We start from the raw sequence: 24,418 nt of genomic DNA on the forward strand, positions 1-24,418 counted from the left end.
TCTAAAAAAATTCAATTTTCAGATCTCAAAAACTGAAAATAAAACAAATAGAACAACAAATTCTAAAAAAAGAAAAGGATTTCAATTCTCACAATAAATTTCAATTTATATTTCTTATAACAACACATGATGCTTTATAATTCGTAAACAATATGTGTTACATCCTGCATAATACGATTGGCATCACTGGTGTGACTATATTCATTATATTGTAAGGTGGTTTATACGGTTTATACTTCGGCAAACTTATCCGTAGAACGTTTTTCGTCGGAATTAAAGAATGACTTAGGTTTTGTGTCATGTCCCGGGTCACATAGGTTGAGGAATTATAACATTGGATTACAAGTTTTTTTTATTATAAAATTAAAAAGCCAAATTTCAGTGCAATCTTTATTAATAAATTCAAAAACGAAGAATATAATATAAACAACAAAAGATTTGCCATTGAACGATTTTATCGTTTTTTTGTGACATCTTTTGTTGTTTATTTGACGATAATTTCTCTACATAATTTTTTGACATCTCATAAAACATGGAGAAGAATATGGAAGTCTGGGCATTTACGGGGCTGACGAGTTTTGCACACGTGTGATATTTACCAATTCTACCCATTATTGACAACCACACTACTCCAATTATTGGAAGTTCTATATATATGAACAAATTTAGGAACATTGTACTCAAATCACTAAAACTTCACTAGAGACATCCATTGGTGAAATGAAGAAAAGCTTTTTATTAAGCAAAAACTTTTATATTAATATGTAAAGTCTGAATCCTGGATTTTAATCACACACATGAGAAACGCCAGATAATATCCTTTTCAAATATAAGAGAAACGCCAGAAAATATTATAAGTGATCACTTAAACCAGCCTATGACGGTCGTCACCCCTGTAAATCACCAAACTTCCATATTCTTCTTCATTTTTAATAAGATGTCAAAAAATAACTACTGTAATTGGAGATAATCCAGATTTGTGAACAAGTATATAGACAAACTCAAAATGTTGTAAATATTTTTTCCATGCGAGGTTCACAGTTAATAAAGCAGCCGAGATTTAATAAATTCATTGGTGAAAATAGCTACTCATACGCATAAGTCAATCCGAACGTAATTGAAAGCGCTGTAGCTGATCTTTTCATTGCTTTTTATGAAAGCTTTGAAAAAAAACAATAATATTTCAAATCTCAACTACTAGTAGTAGTCAAGCGGGTTTTCACGCATGATTCGCGTGTTTCGTTTGCTATCCCTGACCTAGGTAGACCATTGAGCAAAATTTAGAATTTAGTCTCTTGTCAATATGCAATTGTTTAAATCTATGGAATTACGGGAATTGATCCTACTGTCAAAAAAGTGCTCCGGAGCGCTTGTAGATGCGTGGAAACAAAACATTGTAGAACTATTGTTTTGTTTACAATTTAAATGTTCTATAAATGGCATTTTAAATGTAAAGTTATAACGTATATATTTAGTAATCATGGGTGAAAATGTTCCACTTTCTAAATACACAAACGCTTTTTCTTTACCATCCAAAGTGTGTAGATTATGTGGTTGTAAAGATGGCCCCTTCCTGAACATTTTTGGACCTGGAATGGATTTAGCCAAAAAAATAGATGATATTTTAATGATAACGGTTTGAAACTTATAATTTTATTTTTGAGTTTGCATGAGTTACAACTTATAATTACAAATCAATTCTAGATGTTCTTTTGGCTTTATTAATGTTAAGTATTTAATTTTAAAGTAAATGAAAGCATTTAGATACCCAGATGATAAATTGAATGATATGTTTTTTGTAACTTAAGTTTTTCATATTATTGTTTGAAAAAAATTGTCTTAACTTCATAACTTTTAAAGTAGTGTCCTTACTTATTTTTTGTATTTTTTTTTCAGATAAATGAATGGGATGATTTGCCCCACAAAATATGTTTTCGCTGCTCTGCCAAAGTTGCAGATTTCCACGAGTTTCTTGAAAAATGTATTAAAACTCAAGAGCTATTTTCAAATAGACTCGGAAAGAATTATAGTTACAAAAGCGAGAAGAGTAATAAATTGAAAAGCATTTGGGAAGCAAAGTTAAACAAAAACAAGATATCGAATGATGAATACTGCGATGAATTAGTGAAGAAAGCTCTAGAATCTGTGACGGGTCTGAAATTACCAGAAAATCCTAAAATATTGGCTAAATCAAATGCGTATTTTTCCAAATCTAAAACTCTTAAGGACCTCAGGATAAAACTATCCCATGTAGACAAACCTAATTTCCCCGGTGTTGTTCGAAAAGATGGCAAATTTTTTGTTTGCAAGGCTAATAAAAAAATCTTATCGTTGCAGGATATAAGAGCATGGGGATTGGTAAAAAAAGATACAAATTTGAGTACGAATACTACAAAAACAATGGATTCACGTATAGGAGCACTTCGAGAAAATTTGAAAAAATTGCAAACTGAGATAAACAAAAAGCAAGTAAACTCGAATAAAGAAGTTCCAATTAAACTCAGTGACACAAATAAGTCCTTACCTATTACTGATAGTTCAAATGCGGTCAACTCTCAAAAAGAAGACTCTTCTGAAAGTCTGTTTACTGTTGTAAAGGTTGCCGGAGTAGGACCTGTTTATACCTGCAAGTTTTGCGATCACTTGATTCTTGAAAAATCGAAAACCCTCATCCACAAGTGCCCCGGGTCCAAGGCAGGCATTGCAACTCCCCCTTCTCTGAATGTCAATTTATTCAATGGAAAAAATCCTAGAGATGTGACACCTAGTGCAGTTAAACCTAATTTAATCAAAGAAAACCCTCCGAATGATAGAAAAAGTAATAATGATTTTATTCCTAAGCCTGGACCGCGAAGCAAAAAGATGTCATTGGAAGATCAACCCTCCAAAAAAGAAGAACAAAAGCCTAATAGTATTTCCTCACCAAAACCGCCAACTTGTGCCATTGTTCCTATACTTAGTAATCCGGTTCCCAATAATTTACAAAGCATATGTGAACCGGGTAATTTATTTCCGAGTGAAAATCAGCGGAATTTATTACTCACCGAAAGGTTTTATTTAGTTCCTGTTGGAAATAACACATTTACCTTACAGATGAAACCTCAAGAACCTCGTAACACTACAATAACTGTAAATAATCAAGCGAACAATTTTTCCGATCAGTCCATTTTGCCAGATTCTAGTAGATATTTGAATTTAAATTTGCGAAATATGAAAAAACCCCAGACTGTGGTCCCTTCCAAGGAAATAGCTCCCAAAACCACACCTCGCGTATCGCATAAGAAATTGAAAGCGGCTCAGAAGGCGAACATCGAAGTGGAGAAGCCTGCTGTTACTTCTGAACCCTATCCGGTAGGTCTTCTTTGTAGAAATTCAAATAATCCATTGCCTATCCAGAACCAACAGATTACTACAGAAAATAATGTGGAAGTTACAAAATCAAAGAATTCAAAAAATAATTATCCTCATTATACTATCTTGCCACCGAAAACTCCCGGGAAAATAGTTATCAGTACGGTTCAACAAGCGCAAAATGTTTCTCACATTCAACAGCCGGAAGAAAGTAAAAGTAAAAGTCAGAAAAGAAAAAGAGCGATGAAGGCTGATAAAATAGCAGAATTTCCCGTATTGACACCTTCTCCGGCAGTACCACCCGCACTGCCGATCCGAGAGCAAATTGAACACGACCAAAGTGAACAAAGTGAACATTTCTTCACTTACGTCAATCTGGATCCTATGTTGAAACCTTCCCATGTCCTTCCCATTTCAAGTCCAGTGACAGAGCCCAAGATAGTCCCAACAATACTAAACATAGACTGTGAACCAACTTCTGAACCAACACCTAAACCAATACCTAAACCAACACCTAAACCAATACCTAAACCGATTAAATTAAATGAACCAGCGGGAAAAAATGATAGTTTTGATAAATATACTTGTAGTATTTGTGATTTGCAATTTTCACGTGAAAAAAAATTAATGGCACATGTAAAATCACATTTTCATGGTGTTTACAATGATGATGATGACTAAATTTATGGGAAAATAGGTATGAAATGTATATAATATTTTGTAAAGTGGAGGATACGAAGCTGTTATATGGAGAGTAATTGAAATGGCCAAATATGCAATAAGTAATCAAGATTTGGAATGTTCTAAAGGTATGAGGTGTATGAGGAAAGACTGGTACATATTTAGCATTTTGTATTTGCATGATTCTACCAAGTTGCAAATTGAGATGAGAACTATGCTCTTCTTGCGAACCTGTCTCTATCACTCCCTCTTTAATACATTGCAGACCTGTTAACCCTTTTTTTCAAAGAAAAATGCAATTGTATGATATTTAAATATATATATGAAATTTTCAGGCAAGATAAGTTGCTTATGTTTGAAAATATGAATCAAGCTATGTCAGAGTAGGAGTCAAACCTAGAGCCTCTGAATCAGGTTCTGCGACAGTAACCATGGGACAACTACCCTACTCAAATTTTACATTTCAAATATTACACGGAGTATAACTGTGACTGCTAGAATATATGTCATAAAATCTATATTTTTTATCGGGTTGGGTGAAGAATCATCTTAGTATGTGACAGCCATAGGATAGATGCATTTATAGTGTGGTGATGGGGTGCACTTGAGAATCCTGTAGACTGCCAGACGCATAGAATTCCCTCTACTGTAGATCAGGTATTCTTTGATTTTCTAGCATGTTGTAGGGACTTGTGGCCGCAGGTATTAAATAAGAACTCCATCTCTGTAGACTGATCAGTTCAAGTTATTTCACAGGGATTACCCTTACTCCTTCCAATTGCGGAATGCACGATTGAGTATAGTTAAGAGCAAGTATAATTTGGTCTCATCCCTCTACTAAAAATTGATGCTAGCATGTGCCTTTCCTATTGCTGATTTAAGATGGCAAAATATTGATGTGTCCATTTCCCATTACAAAAGTGAATCCTCTCAAACAATGGCAAAAGAATGCCATGTATTAGTTCTGTATAATTTATTTTTAATATATTTTTTCTTTTTGCATTTTATATAATTAATTATATGACTGAAAAATAATTTTGTTTTTAATTTGTCCAGTCATGCAACAATTCAGGAGTGTTTTTTAGGACTCGACATTCATTTCATTTCATGAAATATGCTTTTACCTTGGCAAATATCATTACACATTTATGTTCTCTATGCTTAGTAAAAATAAATGAAATCTTCATAAAACAAGATGAAGTATTTTCAATTACACCGTACTGCATATAGATTTGCGTATAGAAGCGATTGTGGAGTTTAAAAAAAAAAAACAATACCGTGATATCAACTGTTGAAATGTCCCGTAGAAGAATCTGTTTAATCTTAGTACAAGAGTTTTGGAATCATACTAATTTGCAAGGGACAGGTTTAATTTTAGCTAGGTGAGGAGGGTAGAATACAACTAGGAAGACTTGTATATTTAATTTTTTTTTTTTTTAAACAGTTTAACATTGACAGATGGTTTTGAGAGTAATCAATAAACAAATAAGAAAAAAATGAATAGGTTTTCCTTTGAAATTAATATGCAAGTATGGAAATTTATCCATATAATACGAATGCTAACGAGGAAAATATTTCAATACAGTGTTCACTGTACATCAATGTTCATAATACGTCATGTATGTATAATTTTTAAGTTTATGTAAATATATTAAGAAAGAATATTTAAATATGGATTATTTTTACGTTTCCTTGATTTGTATTTGAATTACTGGGTGGATGTTCGTTATACACTTCAGGACAAAAAAAATTACGAGCCCTCAAAAAAGACAAAAATTGACATATAATATAATATAATGAATTATTCTTGATATTTAATCACTTTTTTTTGTATTGTTTGACATATCGCTCACTCCTTTCAAGAACGTCATAAATCAAAAATCGTCAATTTTCAGTTGTGCATGTTTTCGGAATGCCCAGAAAATGTACTATATCCCAGCAAAAGCGGCATATTTTTAACTTAATATTTACCCGCTACAGGGCAGAAAGTGTTATTTTGGCATTTTGAAGAAAATGTATTGTTTAATTATTTTTTTAAATATACTAAATATTTTTCAAATGGAGAAAGAACCTTCAGGTTTTACCTAAAAAGATCTGTTGCAAAGTAAAAAGTTCAATAAGCGGCTTGATATTTATTTTTCATATATTGTATTATATTTTTAAACTTTGAAAACGTTCTCCTGAAAAATCAAGTTTTTTGATTTATGACGTTCTTGAAAGGAGTGAGCGATATGTGATGACTTCTCACTACTTCAAAGTTAAAATAAAAGATCTTACTCATAATTTGTACTCAGAAATTGCCATTATATACCAGGTATCAGATTACCTGAACCTTAGAGACCCATAACGGTTCATTTATGGTCGAGTGTAAGTGATGGAATAATAAAAGACATGTTATTTTTTAATTCATATTTAAGAAGTAGTTTCTTATCGCTTTATTTTAAATTAAGATATTTTTCTGTGCTATGGATCCAGTTTCTTGGATTTTTTTTAATAAAAACCTCACTGCACCTTCTGAATACCCAACTCGACGAGATATTTTACAACTAGATATGTTTTGTTGAGATAATGTGATTATTTTGGATTTTTTCGCAATCGACATTTGCTTTGTACTTTCCATGATTGTTGTGTTATGTTCACTCAAACGCGGGTAAAACAAGACTGTTGAGACATTTCAAAATGTAAATATTGTAGAAAGGTGACACAAAGTGTCCTTAATTTATTGAACAAAAGAAAGAGGCACCGAAAAACGATTTCTTAGAAAAAGAGTTCAGTAAAGTCAAGGCATGCGGTAGCAGGTAAACTCATAATTTTTTGTCCTGCGGTGTAGAAAAAATATTTATTGAAAACTTTGTAACATCCATTAAAATTTCTGTGAAATTTACATGTCAGATTTGGGCCTAATGTGTTTTCTCTGAGATCTTAAGTGGAACTAATTTCACAGGCTAACATGATTTTTTGGTATTATTTGTGGGCACTGATCACAAATTTGAACTAAGTTTTGGTTCATCATATTATAATTCTGAAATCGCTAAATATCAAAAGTCCAAGGCGCGGCAATCCTTTGACAATAGTTTTATAACATTATGTGTGAAACATAAAGCCCTAGAATCGACATATCGCTCACTCCTATCAAGAATGTCATAAATTAAAAATCGTCAATTTTCAGTTGTGCGTGTTTTCGGAATGCCCAGAAAATGTACTATATCCCAGCAAAAGAGGCATATTTTTAACTTAATATTTACCAGCTACAGGGCAGAAAGTGTTTTTTTTTGCATTTTGAAGAAAAGGTATTGTTTCATTATTTAAAAAAAATATATTACTTATTTTTCAAATAGAGAAAAAACCTTCAGGTTTAACTCAAAAAGATCCATTGCACAGTAAAAATTTCAATAAGTAGCTTGATATTTATTTTTAATACATTGTATTATTTTTTTAAACTTTAAAAACGTTCTCCTGAAAAATCAAGTATTTTTATTGATGACGTTCTTGAAAGGAGTGAGCGATATGTATATTTAAATCACTTGTACCGCTTATTTTAGAAGAGTTGTTGCCACAAATCCGAGAGCAAAATTTTGTAATGCCCACTTAACGTATTCAACATAAAACTCATATAAATACATTTATCCATTTTACTGAAAAACTGAACAATGAATGATCGATAATTTGATGAGATGGTTAATTGCTTAGTTTTAATATTATTATTTTCCAAACGAGTTTTTAGTGAATATTGCAAAAGATATCAATTTTTTATTATTTATTATAAAAATGTGTTTGTAAATAATGACGTATAAATAAGCCTTACAAATTTCTTTAAGTATCTATTATTTTTCTGTTGTTTATGTAGAAAGCTAGAAAACAACATGTTTAATAAGTATGGTTTATTATTGACATATTTAATTGTAAATAATGCCTTATGTTAAAAATAACTTAATAAATATTCATCTGTCATCCAGTAACGTGTACTTTGAAAAACGGTTAAGTGGTATGTGGCTGTTAAAACGTACTGTTATAATGGTTTATAAAAAACTACAATAGTTGATACTTTGAAAAACGGTTAAGTGGTATGTGGCTGTTAAAACGTACTGTTATAATGGTTTATAAAAATCTACAATAGTTGATACTTGGGTAGATACATGTTACATGTCAGGACAGATTTGTTATTTTTCAAAATCTTTTGTTTTCAATAATATTGGGAGAGCGAGAAAACAAATCAATAAAATATATTTTTAAATAAAAATATTTAAAAAAATGTAAAATCAACAAAAAAATCATATTCTCATATTTTTCCCTCATCAAATACAAGAACAATATTTTTAAAGTGAAGTAAAACTATTTTTTTTATGATTATGGTTTATTGACTTGTACATCTTAAGTGAAATATGTTACAATACCTGTATTTAAAAATATATAATAGCCTAAAATCCGAACTTAAGATCTGAAAATCTGGTTTATATACGAAAATAAGTTGATGCACAAAATATTAGCTAAATACAGAAGGCCACCTTCCATTTTCACTGGTATTTGACTGTCAATAGATAGCATATTTTAGTCCGCCTCCATAGTGTAGTGGCTAGCTCGCTAGGCTACCATGCTGGAGGTCCTGGGTTCGATTTCCAGAGGGTCAAAATAAATATTAGTGATTTTTCAGTCTAATATTTATTTAATATGACCCTGGACTGGTACCTGAAGCGGAAGGCTGATTACCTTTCCTTTGTATTTCCGTGTATTTAACGATCAAGATAACACTGCTTCTATACGATGCAATGCCCTATGCACTATTGGGTGCGGATAGGGGTTAGAAGAAGAAGCTTTTATTCCAGAAATTCTTGTAAGTTTTAGTGGGTTTTTAATTTGCTTTATCAACTTTTAGAATCTCTGTTACATAACTACACTTCTTTAACACGTGTCACAGTAGATTTTAAGAAAAAGTGGTATTTACCAAGTAAAACATTAATTAAAAATGGATAGATTTGACCACAAAGTGACTGCCGAATCAATTAATGAGATGATTTTTTTCTTAAATACCAGTGTTGGTTGCATTATTGTAATATCTTATATATCCTAAATTATATATTTTTTTACTTCTGCCTTTTTACTGAAATGTACTTTCCTTTTTTTGAACTTTTTTTAAATATCTGCATTACTGGCTGATTTACATCCAACTCATGTTTTTGTATTGACTGGTCTTGTACTCCGTGTTATGCTACAACGGTATAAGGTATTACTGTAATATTAATTCATATGTCATTGGCTAATGTGTGCTTCAGAAAAACATAAATTATTCAAATGTTTCTGAGTAACGTGATGAAACAAACTTGTTTGTGTTATATTCTTTGTGAGAGTAATTTCTAATACTGCAGGACGTTTTTCTATGATTATCTTTTTTGTTATTTTGTTGGTAGTTGTTGAAGAGTACAAATAAATTGGAAAGTGATGGTGTAGTGGTCCTCTGATACTGAGATCTGCAATTTGATCCCACTCTGGCATAACTTGACTCTTATTTTCTATGGCATACTTGGTTGAAAACAGTTCAAAAAAATAAATATTTGTGTAAATAATACAATAATTGTTATAAAAGAATCCAATTTTGTGTTTGTTGATTTTTTATAAAAATGAACAGCAATAAAATCCTTTTAATTGTAGTTGTTTTTATTTAAAAATACCTTCTGTCCCCCAGCATTGCATTTTATTTTGTTTTTTTTTAGTAGACAGACATGTTAGTTATCACACTTAAAAGGCAGATATACAGCTGAGGATCTAGGAGGATGGGAATATAAATACATGTTTGTAATTTAAGGGGGTGTTGGAGGTACGAAAACTTGATGTTTCCATGGGCTAGACATGGCTCCTGTGTTCATACAAACATTGTTGCCACAGGTTGTATATGGCTCTGTGTCCATATAAATATTCTTGCCACATGTTAGACACGGCTCCCGTGTCCATATAATTGTCACAAACAGGACAAGGCTTTTGTGTTCATACACACATTGTTGCCACAGGTTGGATACGGCTCCGTATCCACGCAAACATTGTTCAAGTAATTTTTATCATATAATAGATATTTACCATTTAAAATATTAACCTGTTTTTGCAATAGTCCACAATAATTGTCAGAGTAACGTGTCACATGGTTTGAGAACACAAAAGAATAATCAGACTGCTGATAAAAATCATAGTAGGGTTTGATATCAGGCTCTCAAAGGTTCACAGATATTCTCTTATGACATACATTTATTTTATATGCAGTGGACATGTCAATACATTATTTACTATGATTTAAAAAAAAGAAAAGAAAAACGTGTACTTTTCACATTCTTTTTATTATACAAAAATAAATCTATCCTTAAACATCAAATGTATGATTTATAATTTCATTAATTGATTCGGCAGTACGTACATAATTACGGTGCATGAAAATGATTTGGAATGCATCAAAACAAGTGTCACAATAGATTTTTAGAAATAGTAGTATTTACTAAGTAAAACTGAAATAAAAAATGTAAAATTTAGATTTACACAAGCTATTTAAGTATGATTTTTTAATTTTTTTAAATGGCATTCAATTACGGGATGCACAATTATGGAGAATTTTCATTGCTGGTAAATAGTTAAAAAAAATAGTCACAAAATATCAGTTTAAAAATATGAAAAAACTTGCACAATTACAATTTTTGATAAAATATATTCGGTTATGTAATTTACTCATATTTATCGATAAACCAATTTACTGAAAACTGATGATGCGTTCCCTAATGAATATCTATTTTCATTGTAAATGACATATAAATATATTATTTCATCACAGTAAACACAACCCCACCATCGCTGGGCTCTTCATCATGAACTTCTTTATCACTCGTTTCACTATCAGAAGATTCGGAATCATCACTTTGGATTTCTTCTACTTCTCTGTACTTGCCTTTTGGAATCGCTGATAGTGGAATATCACCAATGCTTTTACCAAGTTGTTCCGCTAATCTCTCTGCAGCATGCTTTATTTGTACTTCCTAAAAATAGCGATTAATAAAATTATTACTTTAAAAAGAAATGTCCAGAATTAACAAAAAGGTAATGAAAGTGGTTTTTATCAAATAACTGCATCTTCCAGATGCCGTATAATTCATTGATTTAGATGAAATTAAGTTATTGTAGTTAAAAAAAGGGTTTCTTTCATATTTAAAGATCTAAGATTAGTTAATACAAAAACAAGGTTTTACTATCTACAGAAAAAATCATACAATCCTTTAACAAATCATCAATTTTTCTACATGAAAGTAGAAATATATCTGTAGTCAATGTTATAAAATTACTTTTAGATTTTTATTATTATTATATTAAGACTAATTATGCCTATGGACGTTTGTGCACTACCCATTATTTTACCGTCCGGCGGTCCGGTTTTGATAAATGAAAGCGACTACAACATATTAGCATGATCAAATTTACGCGCAACATGTTCACACACCGGTTAAGAGCACCGATCCAAAGAAAGATAGACAAAAGCACAAACCAATCATCATTTTACAACGCCTGACGTGCCGGAAGGTAAAATTCCATGTAATTCCGTGTAGTGCACAAACGCCCTATCTCTTATATTAATAACTCCAAGGAGGCATTGCTCAAAAAACTTTGAGAACCACAAATATATGTATGCATGTACACAAACCTTCAAATGTTGATTCTGAGCATCTTGAAGTCGCAATGATTCCTGCAGAGGTATTTCCTGAATGGGTCCATGGACAGCTGGAGGTGGTGTGGCGGCAGTGACCTCCCAGAATTTGCCCCTTTTACGAAGTATCTCCTTACTTGGTTCGTGTACATTGGATATTGTAGTTTTGTACGGTTTAAAACTGACTCTCTGATTTGGATTCACCTTGTTTATGGTTTTATCGTACACATATTGGACATGCACACCCATCGCATCCGGATGACTCGTTAATTTATCATCTAAAGGATGAAAGGATTCAATTTCCTTTAAGTCAGCAGGTTTGATGAGAGACTCTTCTTTTTTTAATACTATAATTTTTTTCTTTACATCAGTACTTTGGGCTATGATGGCTAAAGGATCTTCTGGATCACTGTCATCATCCGAATCTAAACATTCTAACCTTTCTCGTTTTTCTCCGACTCTTTCCCATTCGATATTTTCAACATCCGTTTTACTCAATACTGGTTTTGGCTCAATTTTCATATTTGTTAAAAGACCAGAGAGTAGGTTACCAGTCTTTTCAACCTCATCTCGGCGTTCCAGTTCTTTGAGAAGTTTTTCTTTGAAAAGCTTTATTTTTTCACCTTTATCGGCAAGTTTATTTATAAAACTCCTAAAAATATATTAAACAGGAAGGAAAATATGTTAAAAACTAAGTAAATTTTTATATTTATCCGTGTAAAGCACTTAATACAAAGAATGAAAAAAAAAGATGCGCAATTTTTTTTCTTTTATTATATCGCAAGTAATGTATAAAATTTGTTGAATTGTTAACAAAACCAAGGGATTACGAAGACGCTGGCAATTCTATAATTGTAATAGAATATCTGCACCCAATGTGCATAGGGTTCTATATGTATTTACAAAATGCAGAAGAAAATTTATTACATATTTTTAGATAACTCCTTTTGTAAGTGCATTTTTTATTAGGTTTTGGAATTAAATAAATCGATTTCGAGTTAAAATTTACTACAAACCTATGAGATAATAACTTTTCTTGACGTTCTAAAAGCTCCAATATTTCAACATTAAGTTTTTGGTCTAGTTTTTCCACTTTTCCATCTATTTCAGTTTTGGGCATAGGTGGCAGTAGGCCAGGGATTTTTCTCGACATTATTTTCATTGAATACTTGTAAATACAATCAGTAAAAATTAATTCCCAGTTTTAAGAGTGATTCAGCTCTGCCAGCGAGCTCGTCGAGCTTTTTAAACAAATGTCAAAATGACAAGCGCGGATTACCACTGAGAGAAAATGACAGGCAGCCGAGTAGCATAGACTACCCTAGTAAAGAAGAAGTAAATTATGTCTATGCTTAACTACACCAGTTCCTATTTTCGGGATTACTGAAAAATTCTATGATTTTGCTGTCAAAGACTTATTGTTTTTTCGAGCATAACCTCAAAACTTGCGTTATGGCTACAGCCGCTCTTAATTTATTGAAATTTTACAAGAGAACACCAGTTTCCTCATTTTATCTCGGCGAAAATGTAGCTTCATTGGTAATTTCAGAATTTTATGAATTGTTTTGAGTACTTGAAATGCGTAAATTATTTATATACATTTTTAAATTTTTGCTTTTTTTCATCAGGGTCTTCGAATTTTTACTTGTAATTATGGCACGGACATTTATAAACAGAAAGAATTTCATAAAAAAGTAGATTTATGGGATACTTCTGTAAAAAAACAGAAAACGAGTAAGGCAATGAAAGCATACCTTGAAAGGGCAAGACAACACGATGAATTTATGAAGCATCAAGAAATCTCTTATCACATAGGTAAAAGACACCTCGCTAATATGATGGGCGAGGACCCTGCTACATTTACGCAAGATGATGTTGATGTAAGTATCCTTTCCCTTAAAGTCTTTATTGTTAATTCCACGAATAATAATAATAATAATAAATTTGGATAACTTATAAAGCGCCATTTTCGTAAAAAAATATCTCAAGGGCGCTTCACTGTGAATGAATTTGGGAAAATATTATGGTGGAAATGATTTAGCAAACAAATGTGTTTTTAGTCTTTTTCTAAAGATCATCTCACTCTCACTATTTCTAACCACTGGTGGAAGAATATTCCACGCCGTCGGTCCTGCAACAGCAAAGGCACGCTCGCCAAATTTAGTGCGTTGGTTGCGAGCTGGTAAGATCATTTTGCCCATTGCAGATGTTGTAGCCGATCAAGGCATGAGACGTCTATCAACCAATTCATCTAGAATACACAGCTCCTTAAGATACTCTGGAGCCATATTGTGTATTGATTTATACATGAGTAGGCAGAGTTTATACTCAACCCTTTTGGGAAAGCGTAACCGAAGGTAGCTAATCATCCCAGTGCAGAGTGCATATAAGTTTTCTCATTTTCTGCCAGTTAAAAGTTCATTCTTCTTTAATGCATATGAACATCGGGCTAATAACGCCTAAAGGTGGGGACTAACCGGAGCATTTCGTCGTAACGTCGTTCGCGGTGAGTGCTCCAACTATGGATAGAGCGCTCGGCTCGCTGTACTGAATATACGAATACTCGCATTGTAACGTGTTACGTAACGACAAAATGGCTCCGGTCAGTACCCACATAAGGTAACAAAATAATTTGGCCCAAGAAGAAAATCCTTAGTTCGAGAAAAAAAAATTGCATTAGTTCATAATTCTATTGTATTTTTTCATTATAATTTTTAACTGTAGCCGATATTGTCCATCACTCAGAGCGTTCTACTGTATTTCAAATGTGGATTAATAAAAAAGGTATATCAGTGGTGGTAATAAGAAAAACATCCTTTTAATAATGCAATTTGACAGATAAGTTTCTTGAATGTTCTTCACAGATACTTTGTGTAATACTCAGGGTAGTTATCTTAGTTCGCTTCCTTAGTGTAATGGTCAGCACGCTAGGCTACCATGCTGGAGGTCCCGGGTTCGATTCCCAAGAGGGTCAAAATAAATATTAGTGATTTTTCAGTTTTATATTTATTTATACCACCCTGGACTGGTACCTGAAGCGAAGGGCTGATCACCTTTCCTTTATGTATTTAACGATCAAGATAACACTGTTTCTATATGATGCAGTGCCCTATGCACCATTGGGTGCGGATAAGGGTTAGAAGAAAGAATAAGTTAACAAGTTAAGAATAAGGTACATATACCCTGATGATGACAAGGTTCTTGTTGAAACCAGTTAGAAAAAGTGTACCAATAAAAAGTGGTTAAAATAAAATTGTTTTATTTTATAAAGTTTATAACGCTATAAGTGTTAAGTTCTATGATAGAAAAATCTTTGGGTTTGTACAAATGTAAGTAAATTCTTGCGTTTTTATTAATTTCAGCGCTCTATAGAGTACCTGTTCCCCAGCGGCCTTTATGATAAAAGAGCGAGGCCAATGATGAAGCCTCCATCCGAGATATTCCCTGTACGGAAGGCAGCAGAATTTGATGAGTCTGGAAGGCCACACAACTTCCTTTTCTTCACCGGAAAACCTACCTTTTTCGGGATTCTTTTTGTAAGTAACTAACGCTATTGTTATAGTTAAATTAAATCACTATCGTGGAAACACAGAAAATAAATATTGCATAGATAATAAAATTGAAACTGGTTTACACAACATTTTCTCTCAACTATCTCTACCTTATAGTTATGGTTTTATTGTGTAAGCGTAGACTATATATTCAACAAATAGACATCTTGGTTATGATATCAATCATTTACTTTATAATCTTTTCAGTATTTTTATTTCACATTTGGTATATTGTATATTATTATGGGTTACGGGCAATTTCTAATTATGTTTGAAATTGGTATCGTAAATTCCCTTTATTTCAATTGGTCCAATAGTTATAATTGTGATGTATTCATATTTGTAGGAAGCTGCGACATATATGAAGGAGCTGGAAAGGTATCAAGACTCCTTAGTCAATAAAAAAATTGTCATTAATCCAAGTACTATTATGTAAGTATTAAACATTGCTATATTTTTATTTACATTTTGTTTGTATATTGAATCGATTGTTTGATAATTTTTTTTTAAAAACGTTCTTTTTTAGAACAGTTTTTAAACTTGAGGTATCACTGTTTTGAAAATTTTCAATGTATTTAATTGTAAAGGCGGAGACTGACCGGAGCATTTCTTCGTAACGTGTTACGTTACGATGCGAGCATTCAGGCAGTCAGTACACCGAGCCGAGCGCTCCATCCATAGTTTCGGATGCTCGGTGATGCTCGCCGTGTGCGATGTTACGGCAAAATGCTCCAGTCAGTCTCCACCTCAATAAATCTTTTTCTTGTGCAGTTCGGCTACTGGATACACATGGTTCAATAAACAAGAATTCGAAGCCTATATTTTGGAAGCGATTACGGATCAAGAATACAGTAGTTTTATACAAACTATGGAAAGGTTGATGAATACACCGTATTCAGAAAAATACGTAGGGTTTATCAATCGTTTTAGAAAACCCCTCACTAAACAGACCTCAACATTTGAAATCGCCAAACCACAACCCGACATAGATGGAAGAGCTTATGTGACAACATATGGTATGTAGAAGTACACTGAAAAAATACATCTATATGTTTATTCTAACACCTATCCACACCCAATATATATCTAGATAAAACTGCATCATATCAATGTATTGTTATCTAGATCATTTCTTACGTTGGTAGCAAAACATGCAAATTGTTACCCTGTGGAGGCAGACAGGCAGTCAATATATTTACGTTTGATAATTAATTATTGCATTGAATGTTTCAAGCCAATTAAATACATTTATGTTAACACGTAACGTGTTTACTTTAATAGAATTGTCTTTATAAAAAATATAGATGAAAAATCATGCTAAAAACAAAATAAAATAAATATTTTTTAAACACTGTCGGTGTTGAACTGGGATAAGAAAAATATATATGGGTTAAAATATCTATATTTTATCACTTTTGGCATCCTATTTTTGTTTATTTAAAGGATCCAGTTAGAAACATAAGTATCTATATAACCAAAGCTCAAAGTCTTATCAACATTGATTTTTTTTAAGAGGTTTAAATTACAAGTACATAACATTTTGGTTTCTTATATGGGCTGCAGAGTTAATAAAGATAATTTAATAAACCCCAATTTAATCATAGCAGATCTTATTTCTAAATCACTCAATAATTTTTTGTGTGTTTTCCATTGTTGAACATTTGCTATCGCTTCCATGGAAATGACATGAACTAATGATTTAAGTTCTTCCACAGAATGCCTCAGAAAATCTGCCAGGGGACATGTAACTATAAGGTCTCCCGGAACTGGAAAGATTAATATTAATGGAAAGGACATTACCTACTTCCGAGATGTACAAGACCGCGAACAGGTCAGTTATTAATTTAAAAAATACAAATATATAAGTGTTGCCAATCTGCAAAGCAAGAAAGTGATATTTCACATCATCTCGTATGCAATTAATACCATGACCTGGATGTAAATGTAGATATTGAGTTTACTTCTTAAATTATAAATAAGACACTTGTTAAATTACCACTTGAGTATTATATTTATTTTAATTTAATTTAATTTATGTAGAAATTTAACAGACCATTAACATAAATACATTTACAATAATGAATAACAAATAAAACAGGTAATTGTAACATTCCAATTACAAAATTTCACAAATATTAAATGAGTTAAAAGTAAACAGCAAGAATAAAATATAGCAATAGTTAAGAAGATTAATAGGCAGACTTAATTTAGAGCTAAAGTAAAAATAATAATAAAAAAACATAAACAGTTATAAGATCTACAAGAGCGATAAAGTAAAAATAAGTGCTATAATGCAACAGCAAAAAAAAACCTGTAAACGCATAAAACATTATTGTTATGACTAGTTTCGGAAGCTACAGATGCTTCCATCTACGGGTTCGAATATCTGAATCTGAAAAATGAAATAATATCAAAAATGTTTATATTCAATCCTGTAGATGGAAGCATCTGTAGTTTTTGAAAATAGTTGTAATAATATAATACTCTATTTATAATTTAATAATGTCTTACCACAAAGGGAATGCCGAAACAATAAATAATATCACTTTACTTGTATTTGATAAAAAAAAATATTCATTTGAAAAAAATGTTACTTTAACTTCCTAATAACACGGATTTATAAACAGTTGCAAAAAAATGTTATTTAAATAAAAGCAGAAGTAAAGATAAGATTCTCTATAGCAAGCATTTCAAACTCGCGGCCTGCGAGTATTCATTTTGTTATTATTTAAAAACATATTACATACATAAGTCATATATACATATGGTATAATATTCCCGATGAGTAATTTCTATTTCTCATTTTGGGACATGGGATTAAGGTTAACAAGACTGGAACACAAATAATAAAGTAACAAAAAATATTATTTTTAAATAACCAAAACTAATACTAATACATGGCAAAATATAAAAACAATAAACAGGTATAATAAATAGGCACAAGAAGCATTTTTAAAAGAAATAAATGAGAAGAACATAAGGTAAGAAGCATATTTAAAATAAATAAATGAGAAAATATAAAAAATTAGAAAATATAACAATTGAGAAAATATAAAAAAACATAAGGTAAAAACAAAATAAGAAAATATGACTAATCACTACATATATATCTTTCCATAAAGTACCTTCTCAGATCATTTATTTTGGATCTCCGAATGGGTTTTATTTTATATATATTTATATTTTTCATTTATTTCAATTCTTCATTGAAATCATTTGTTTGTACGGGAACATGTGATATTACAAAATCATTATGTTGGATCTACGGTACCTCATGCGACTGTCTTTGATTATTCACTTAAAGTTAGATAAAAATGGAAATGAGATTATTGAGTTTTTTGATGTGGCCCGCCGGCGTACCCAAAATACCTTATGCGGCAATTGGTGCCTTTTGAGTTTAACACCTCTGGTTTACACCACGAAGTGCATTATCTATCCTCTCTAATAGACCACCTGATATTTCGGTACAAGGGAAACCATAGGCAAATATTGCACACAGGTCTTATGTAGTTTTATTTTATGCTATGAGTTCCATATTCAAATGGTTCACGCCGATTCGAGTAAAAAGTAATTATTAAATATTAAAACCCTTATTCGCACCCCCAATGGTGCATAGGGCACTGTGTCTTATAAACGCAGTGTTATCATGATCGTTTTACACATGAAGGAAAGGTGATCAGCCCTCCGCTTCAGGTACCAGTACATGGTAATATTGAATAAATATTACAGTGAAAAAATTACTTATAATCATTTTACCCCCCTTGGGAATCGAACCCGAGACCTCCAGAACGGTAGTCGAGTTATCATTACACTACGGATTCGGACAGAAACTTCAAAAAGTATAGCAATATAAAAAATGTAGAAAATTTATTTAGATTGGAGCAAATTAGGTATTTCCTTCTCTTTTTATCACATTTAACATACCTATCGATTTTTGATTGGCAACACTGAGCAACCAACATCAAGTCAAATTTGCACTGTTCTTGGCTTAAAAGATTTTTTATGTATTTTTGGTTCACATTTGATTTTTTTTTTGTGTTTTCACATTTTTCTGACATTGGTTATTATTCATTCTCAAACCGAATATGTATATTAACATATTGTTCCAACAATGATCACCTTCTATTGTTTGTACTGCACAATGCAACGATGGGAACTACTATAGTATATATATATTCTATTTGGCGTTCTTAGTGAAGTTTTCAATGTCGATTTCTCATTCATGGTGTCCTCATTGATGTTTCATTTGTATGCTCAATAAAATAAATACGTTTGATTGTTGGTACCTTCCACATATGCATGTCAGCTGATACACACCATTTAAAACCGATACTTGAATTGTATTTAAATAAAAAATATATATTTAAACTGAAAAATAAACTTTTTCTCCATTTAGGTAATATATTTTTTAATTTGTTAAACAGTTGAAAAAACGTTTTATACGTATATAATTTTTTTCAAACCTTTATCCGTACATAATGGTGCATAGGGCACTGCATTGTAGCGACGCAGATTTATCTTGGTTGTTAATCGCATGTAGGCAAGGTGATCAGCTCTATGCTTCTTGTACCTGTCTAGGGTGATATTAAATAAATATGAGAGTGAAAATCATCTGTATTTATTTTGACCCCCCTGGGAATCGAACCCGGGACCTTCAGCACGGTAGCCAAACACGCTGCTCACTACACTACAGAGGTGGACTGACCACTACACTACGAATATAAAAATACTGTATTTTAATATATTATTTTTTGTCTTTTCTTTTAGGCCAGGTTTATATTTTCGCAGATAGAGGGTATATCCCCGACTTTAGTGAAGAGTAATTATCTTGAGAGTTAAAAGGGCTAAAATATATTAGACCACACCTAATTGCATGAGATCATGTATCAAACCGTATTCTCCCTGTAATTTCTTTGCACCCTATTGTGCATAGGGTAGATGGATGGCTAGATGCAGTATTATCTTGATCTTTAACTTTATGAAGGCGAGGTGATAAGTTATATTTTTATTGACAATTTATGGTTAGCACTTTGAATTATTTTAATAATACATGCCTCAATTTTTTCTTATATTTACGTCGTCGACAATCAAGCCATTGCAAAAACTATATTTACAATTGGTTTTTGATTTTTTTAAATGTAAGTTTTAAATTTTTTATGGCTTTTTGTTTAGGTAGGTTAGAATAACAAATATGCTCAGAAAATGTACTTTTAAAACATTCTATTAAAATTAGCTTTCATGATAATATCCTAGCTTTGTGAATTTATTTTATATTGGCACTCATATTTTTATCTTGTTTTCCTCTTTTGTCCATCTTTTCTAACGTTTTCTGTAACATTAAGGTTAGAATACTTATTTTTTTATTCATTTAATATATTTACATTTTTATTTATAACATAATACATTTGAATCATTTATACATATGGAGAACTTTTATATTTCGATTCGCTGTGCCTCTCCATAAAAGAGACTGTGCTCTTGTTAACTTAAGTTATTAATTTTTTTTATCCTTATTTGCAAATGGTGGAAAAGGAAACGCACTGCGTCGACACGGTATATATGTACGAGTACTTTTTCGTTAATTACATGAAAATAAGGTGATCAGTCCTGCTCTTCAGATTTTTGGGGTATGAGAGTGGAATTTATTTGATGGGATACAGAAAAGTAAAAATTGTTAGGGTACTCAGGGCTGCATACCTGTAATCATACTAGCTTGTGTAACTTGGACAATGCTAATTTTGTAGGAGTATTTTCAGGAAAATATAAAGTTTTTAAAACTGCTTGAAATGTCCTGTAAATTGTACCTTTTGTCTGTAAATTGTACCTTTGGCCATGGCAATGGAATTGATTCAATTTAAATGCAATTTGAATACATTTTCTACTTGTTGAGTTTTTTTTCCGGAAATGACACTGGGATTGTCACAAAGCGATGCATTTCAGCAAATCGCAGTACATCATTATGTCATCAGGTTTAACCTCTACGTGAAAATCACACATTATCTCCAGCCCATTGATTAAAAATTATCATTGAATTGATCACTATTTCGAAAACTGATTAACTATTTGCTATCGACCCGTCATGAGATGAACAAGTTTTTCATTCTTTTGAATATGAATATATTGTCCGTCTTCGTGGCGTTATATCGGTAGTGTAAAGGCAAAGGGGCATATCTGTAAAATTTTTCATTTTCTAAGTTTGTTCCACAAAATTTCTAAAATAGTGTATTCCATAATCTGGAAAAAGGATATAGCTGTAGTTGCAATACTTATTTAGTTTTATTAAGATATGTACATGAAAAAAATACATAAACAAATGAGTTATTTAATTTTACAAGTTTGTTTTTGCTCTCCTGTAAAATTTGGTCTGAGACAGATATACCCCTTGCCTTTACACTACCGATATGTATCGTTCTTTCTTTGTCCGCCTCTGTAGTGTAATGGTCAGCACGATCGGCTACCGTACTGGAGGTCCCTGGTTCGTGAATTGCCCCAAACACTGTCCAGCAAAGCTTGAAGGTTATTATTTTTGACAGTTAAATCACTTATGTTCTTCTAACCCTTATCCGCGCCCAATGGTCTATGGGGTACTGCATCGTATAGAAGCATTGTTACCTTGATCATAAATTACGTCTAGGCAAGGTGTTCAATCCTGCGCTTCAAGTACCAGTCCAGGGTGGTATTAAAAAAATATATGAGACTGAAAATTCAGTTATATTTATTTTTAACCCCCTGGGAATTCAACCTGAGACCTCCAGAATGGTAGTAAAATGCACTTACCACTATATTATGGTCCGCCTCCGTAGTGTAATGGTCAGCACGCTCAGCTACCGTACTGGTGGTCCCGGATTCGATTCCCAGCGGGAGGTCAAATAAATTTTAGTGATTTTTTTACTCTAATATTTATTCAACATCGCCCTGTACCTGAAGCGGAGGGCTGATCACATTTCCTTCATTTGTTAACGATCAAGATAACTCTGCGTTTATATGATGCAGTGCCCTATGCACCATCGGGTGCGGACGAGGGTTTAAAGACTACTATGGAGTCGCATGAGAACCACTTATATTATATATTCTTTGTTTGATTACTAAAATTGTAAATACCTTTTACTTAATAATGACGTAACATTGATGCTTATCTGTTTAAATATTAATTTAATCATCATCCTATATTTATTTTTCGTTCGCCGATTTCGCCATCTCATTTGTATTCCGTTCGTCCGTTGATATGTTCAACTTTTTTCCAGTCGGAAAAACCCATTCCTTGAACTTAGATCTTATCCCAAATATTCGTTCATGTGTGTAGGTACAATAGTAATAAATATTTTTGCTTCAGAGTGTACGGCATACTTTTGATATTAAAAAAAAAACCGACACAACCAGTTGTCGACTGCCCACGAGTTTATAGCGAATATACTGAGATGAACAACCACATTTCAAGTTGTCAACTCTAATTTATGGAGTCTTGTTTTTTTTGGCAATATGTCCTATAAAGCAGGGCTGCCCAAACCAGGTACGATCGCGGGCCAATCTAAATTACTAAATAAATCGGAGGGCCGCAAAAGCAAATTCTAAAACTTTTTAAAAGAAAACATAAAAATACACCCATACCTCGCTATACGGCCGCTCTTTATACGGCATTTCGCTATAACGGCCCTGTTCAATTAAGGCACGTTTTCGATTTACGGCCTAAAATGTTTCGCTTTAACGGTGATTGAAGAACGAAATAGACAAGAAGGCAAGATAAAAAAACGTTGGACAATTTTTTTTAAGCCAGGCTCATTTTTACCAGCGAAAAATTATGACGACAGTGATCTGCAGGTTACCATTACTTCATCGTCTTCAGATTAATGCAATTTAAAAAAATATATATGTATGTATACATACGCATATTTTATGTAACATGAAGTTGTTTCATTTTTGTTTATAGACTATTGTTGGTTTTTGGAGTCTGTTATCATTTTATGTACAAATGTATGTACTTGTTGTGTATGTATTTTTTATTTAAATGAAATAAAAAGATAACATGCATTTTGAATGATAAACCATGTTACATATTTAACAAATTAGAAACCGATCCTATTTGTATGAATTTGTATTAGAATAATACGGCTTTTCGCTTTGCGGCCAAGTTTCGTGGAACGTATCTAGGCCGTAAAGCGGGGTATGGGTGTAATGAATAATTTTATAATATAATTAATGCTATTAGATTTTCATTCATTTATGTTTTGAAATTCTGTCAATATCAAAGAGTGATCATAGAAGACTGCAACCCATTAACACAGTGTTTTCACTGTCAAAAATATGGATACACTGCTCAACGATGTCTATATGCCGTTACTGCTCAGGAGAACACTCACAAAAAACTGCCCAAATAATGACGAAAAACCGAATTGCAGCAATGCGCGGATCAAATAGACATTCAAATAGAAACATTTAATATGCCACAAAAATAAAGTAATATACGATATAAATATAAAAACATATACTATGTCTGGATTCGATACTCCTATACACTGAATGCAAAACCTCGGCAATTATTTCGCGGACCGTATCGATATAATATGTCACTTCCTAACTATAAAGCAATCAAAATTACAATATTTCAGGCTAATGCATAATTCCTTGTTTCGTATGTTCATTCTTGTTAAGATAAGTACTTTTCTAACCAATAATAATCAAAGTATCGAATAATCGAAGAAAGAAGGCACCTACTCGCGACTATCTCTAAGAAACGCGCCAAATGGATCGGTCACGTGTTGTGACGGGAGGGTTTCCTGCAAATGATAATAGAGGGAACAAACGCCAATGGATGTGCATATCTTTACGATATATACGAGGACACGGGCTGTTCAACGTATGAGGAGCTGAACAGGGTGGCGCATGAAATAGCGAAGGAGGTTTATTTGTTGCTGCAAACCAATCCGCAAGATTGAGACCATAGAAAAAATATTGTAAAAGAAAAGTATTCATATTTCTGGTACATCAAAAACGTGCTTTGGACAGCCCTGCCACAGATGATTTTTTAAATTTTAATATTAAGACTCGTTCGTTTGCGAAATTTTAGTTTAGGATTTTTTTATTCAGCCGAAATTAACACATTTTCCTTATCTAAAATAAAATAAACAAAGCAATATCTGATATATATGAACTCATTTTGTATGTG

General features: G+C 32.2%; 3 protein-coding genes across 3 annotated transcripts in view; 2 read left to right on the forward strand and 1 right to left on the reverse strand.

Moving 5' to 3' along the window:
* Window positions 1-1,323: 1,323 nt before the first annotated feature.
* Window positions 1,324-4,176, forward strand: LOC148310362 (uncharacterized). Its single transcript, XM_088258596.1, has 2 exons — window positions 1,324-1,636; window positions 1,897-4,176. Exons 1-2 carry the CDS (start codon window positions 1,481-1,483, stop codon window positions 4,030-4,032), a joined length of 2,292 nt encoding a protein of 763 aa, XP_088114722.1. The 5' UTR covers window positions 1,324-1,480; the 3' UTR covers window positions 4,033-4,176.
* A 5,489-nt stretch (window positions 4,177-9,665) lies between these two features.
* On the reverse strand, window positions 9,666-12,955 carry Polr2M (RNA polymerase II subunit M). Its single transcript, XM_088258634.1, has 3 exons — window positions 12,721-12,955; window positions 11,702-12,356; window positions 9,666-11,042 (listed from the first exon to the last, which is right to left on the reverse strand). Exons 1-3 carry the CDS (start codon window positions 12,864-12,866, stop codon window positions 10,827-10,829), a joined length of 1,017 nt encoding a protein of 338 aa, XP_088114760.1. The 5' UTR covers window positions 12,867-12,955; the 3' UTR covers window positions 9,666-10,826.
* A 155-nt stretch (window positions 12,956-13,110) lies between these two features.
* Window positions 13,111-24,418, forward strand: part of mRpS9 (mitochondrial ribosomal protein S9) — a 55,452-nt gene continuing 44,144 nt past the window's right edge. Inside the window, exons 1-6 of the mRNA XM_088258632.1 lie at window positions 13,111-13,243; window positions 13,333-13,584; window positions 15,067-15,240; window positions 15,602-15,687; window positions 16,027-16,271; window positions 16,971-17,086. Of these exons, the coding sequence (XP_088114758.1) occupies window positions 13,157-13,243; window positions 13,333-13,584; window positions 15,067-15,240; window positions 15,602-15,687; window positions 16,027-16,271; window positions 16,971-17,086 (960 nt within the window). The 5' untranslated portion in view covers window positions 13,111-13,156. The remainder of the gene's footprint in view (window positions 13,244-13,332; window positions 13,585-15,066; window positions 15,241-15,601; window positions 15,688-16,026; window positions 16,272-16,970; window positions 17,087-24,418) is intronic.

Source organism: Brachycentrus maculatus, unplaced genomic scaffold (assembly GCF_059751285.1).
Source record: "Brachycentrus maculatus isolate JH-2025_06_01 unplaced genomic scaffold, ASM5975128v1 h1tg000099l, whole genome shotgun sequence".
NCBI classification, from domain to species: Eukaryota; Metazoa; Arthropoda; class Insecta; order Trichoptera; family Brachycentridae; genus Brachycentrus; species Brachycentrus maculatus.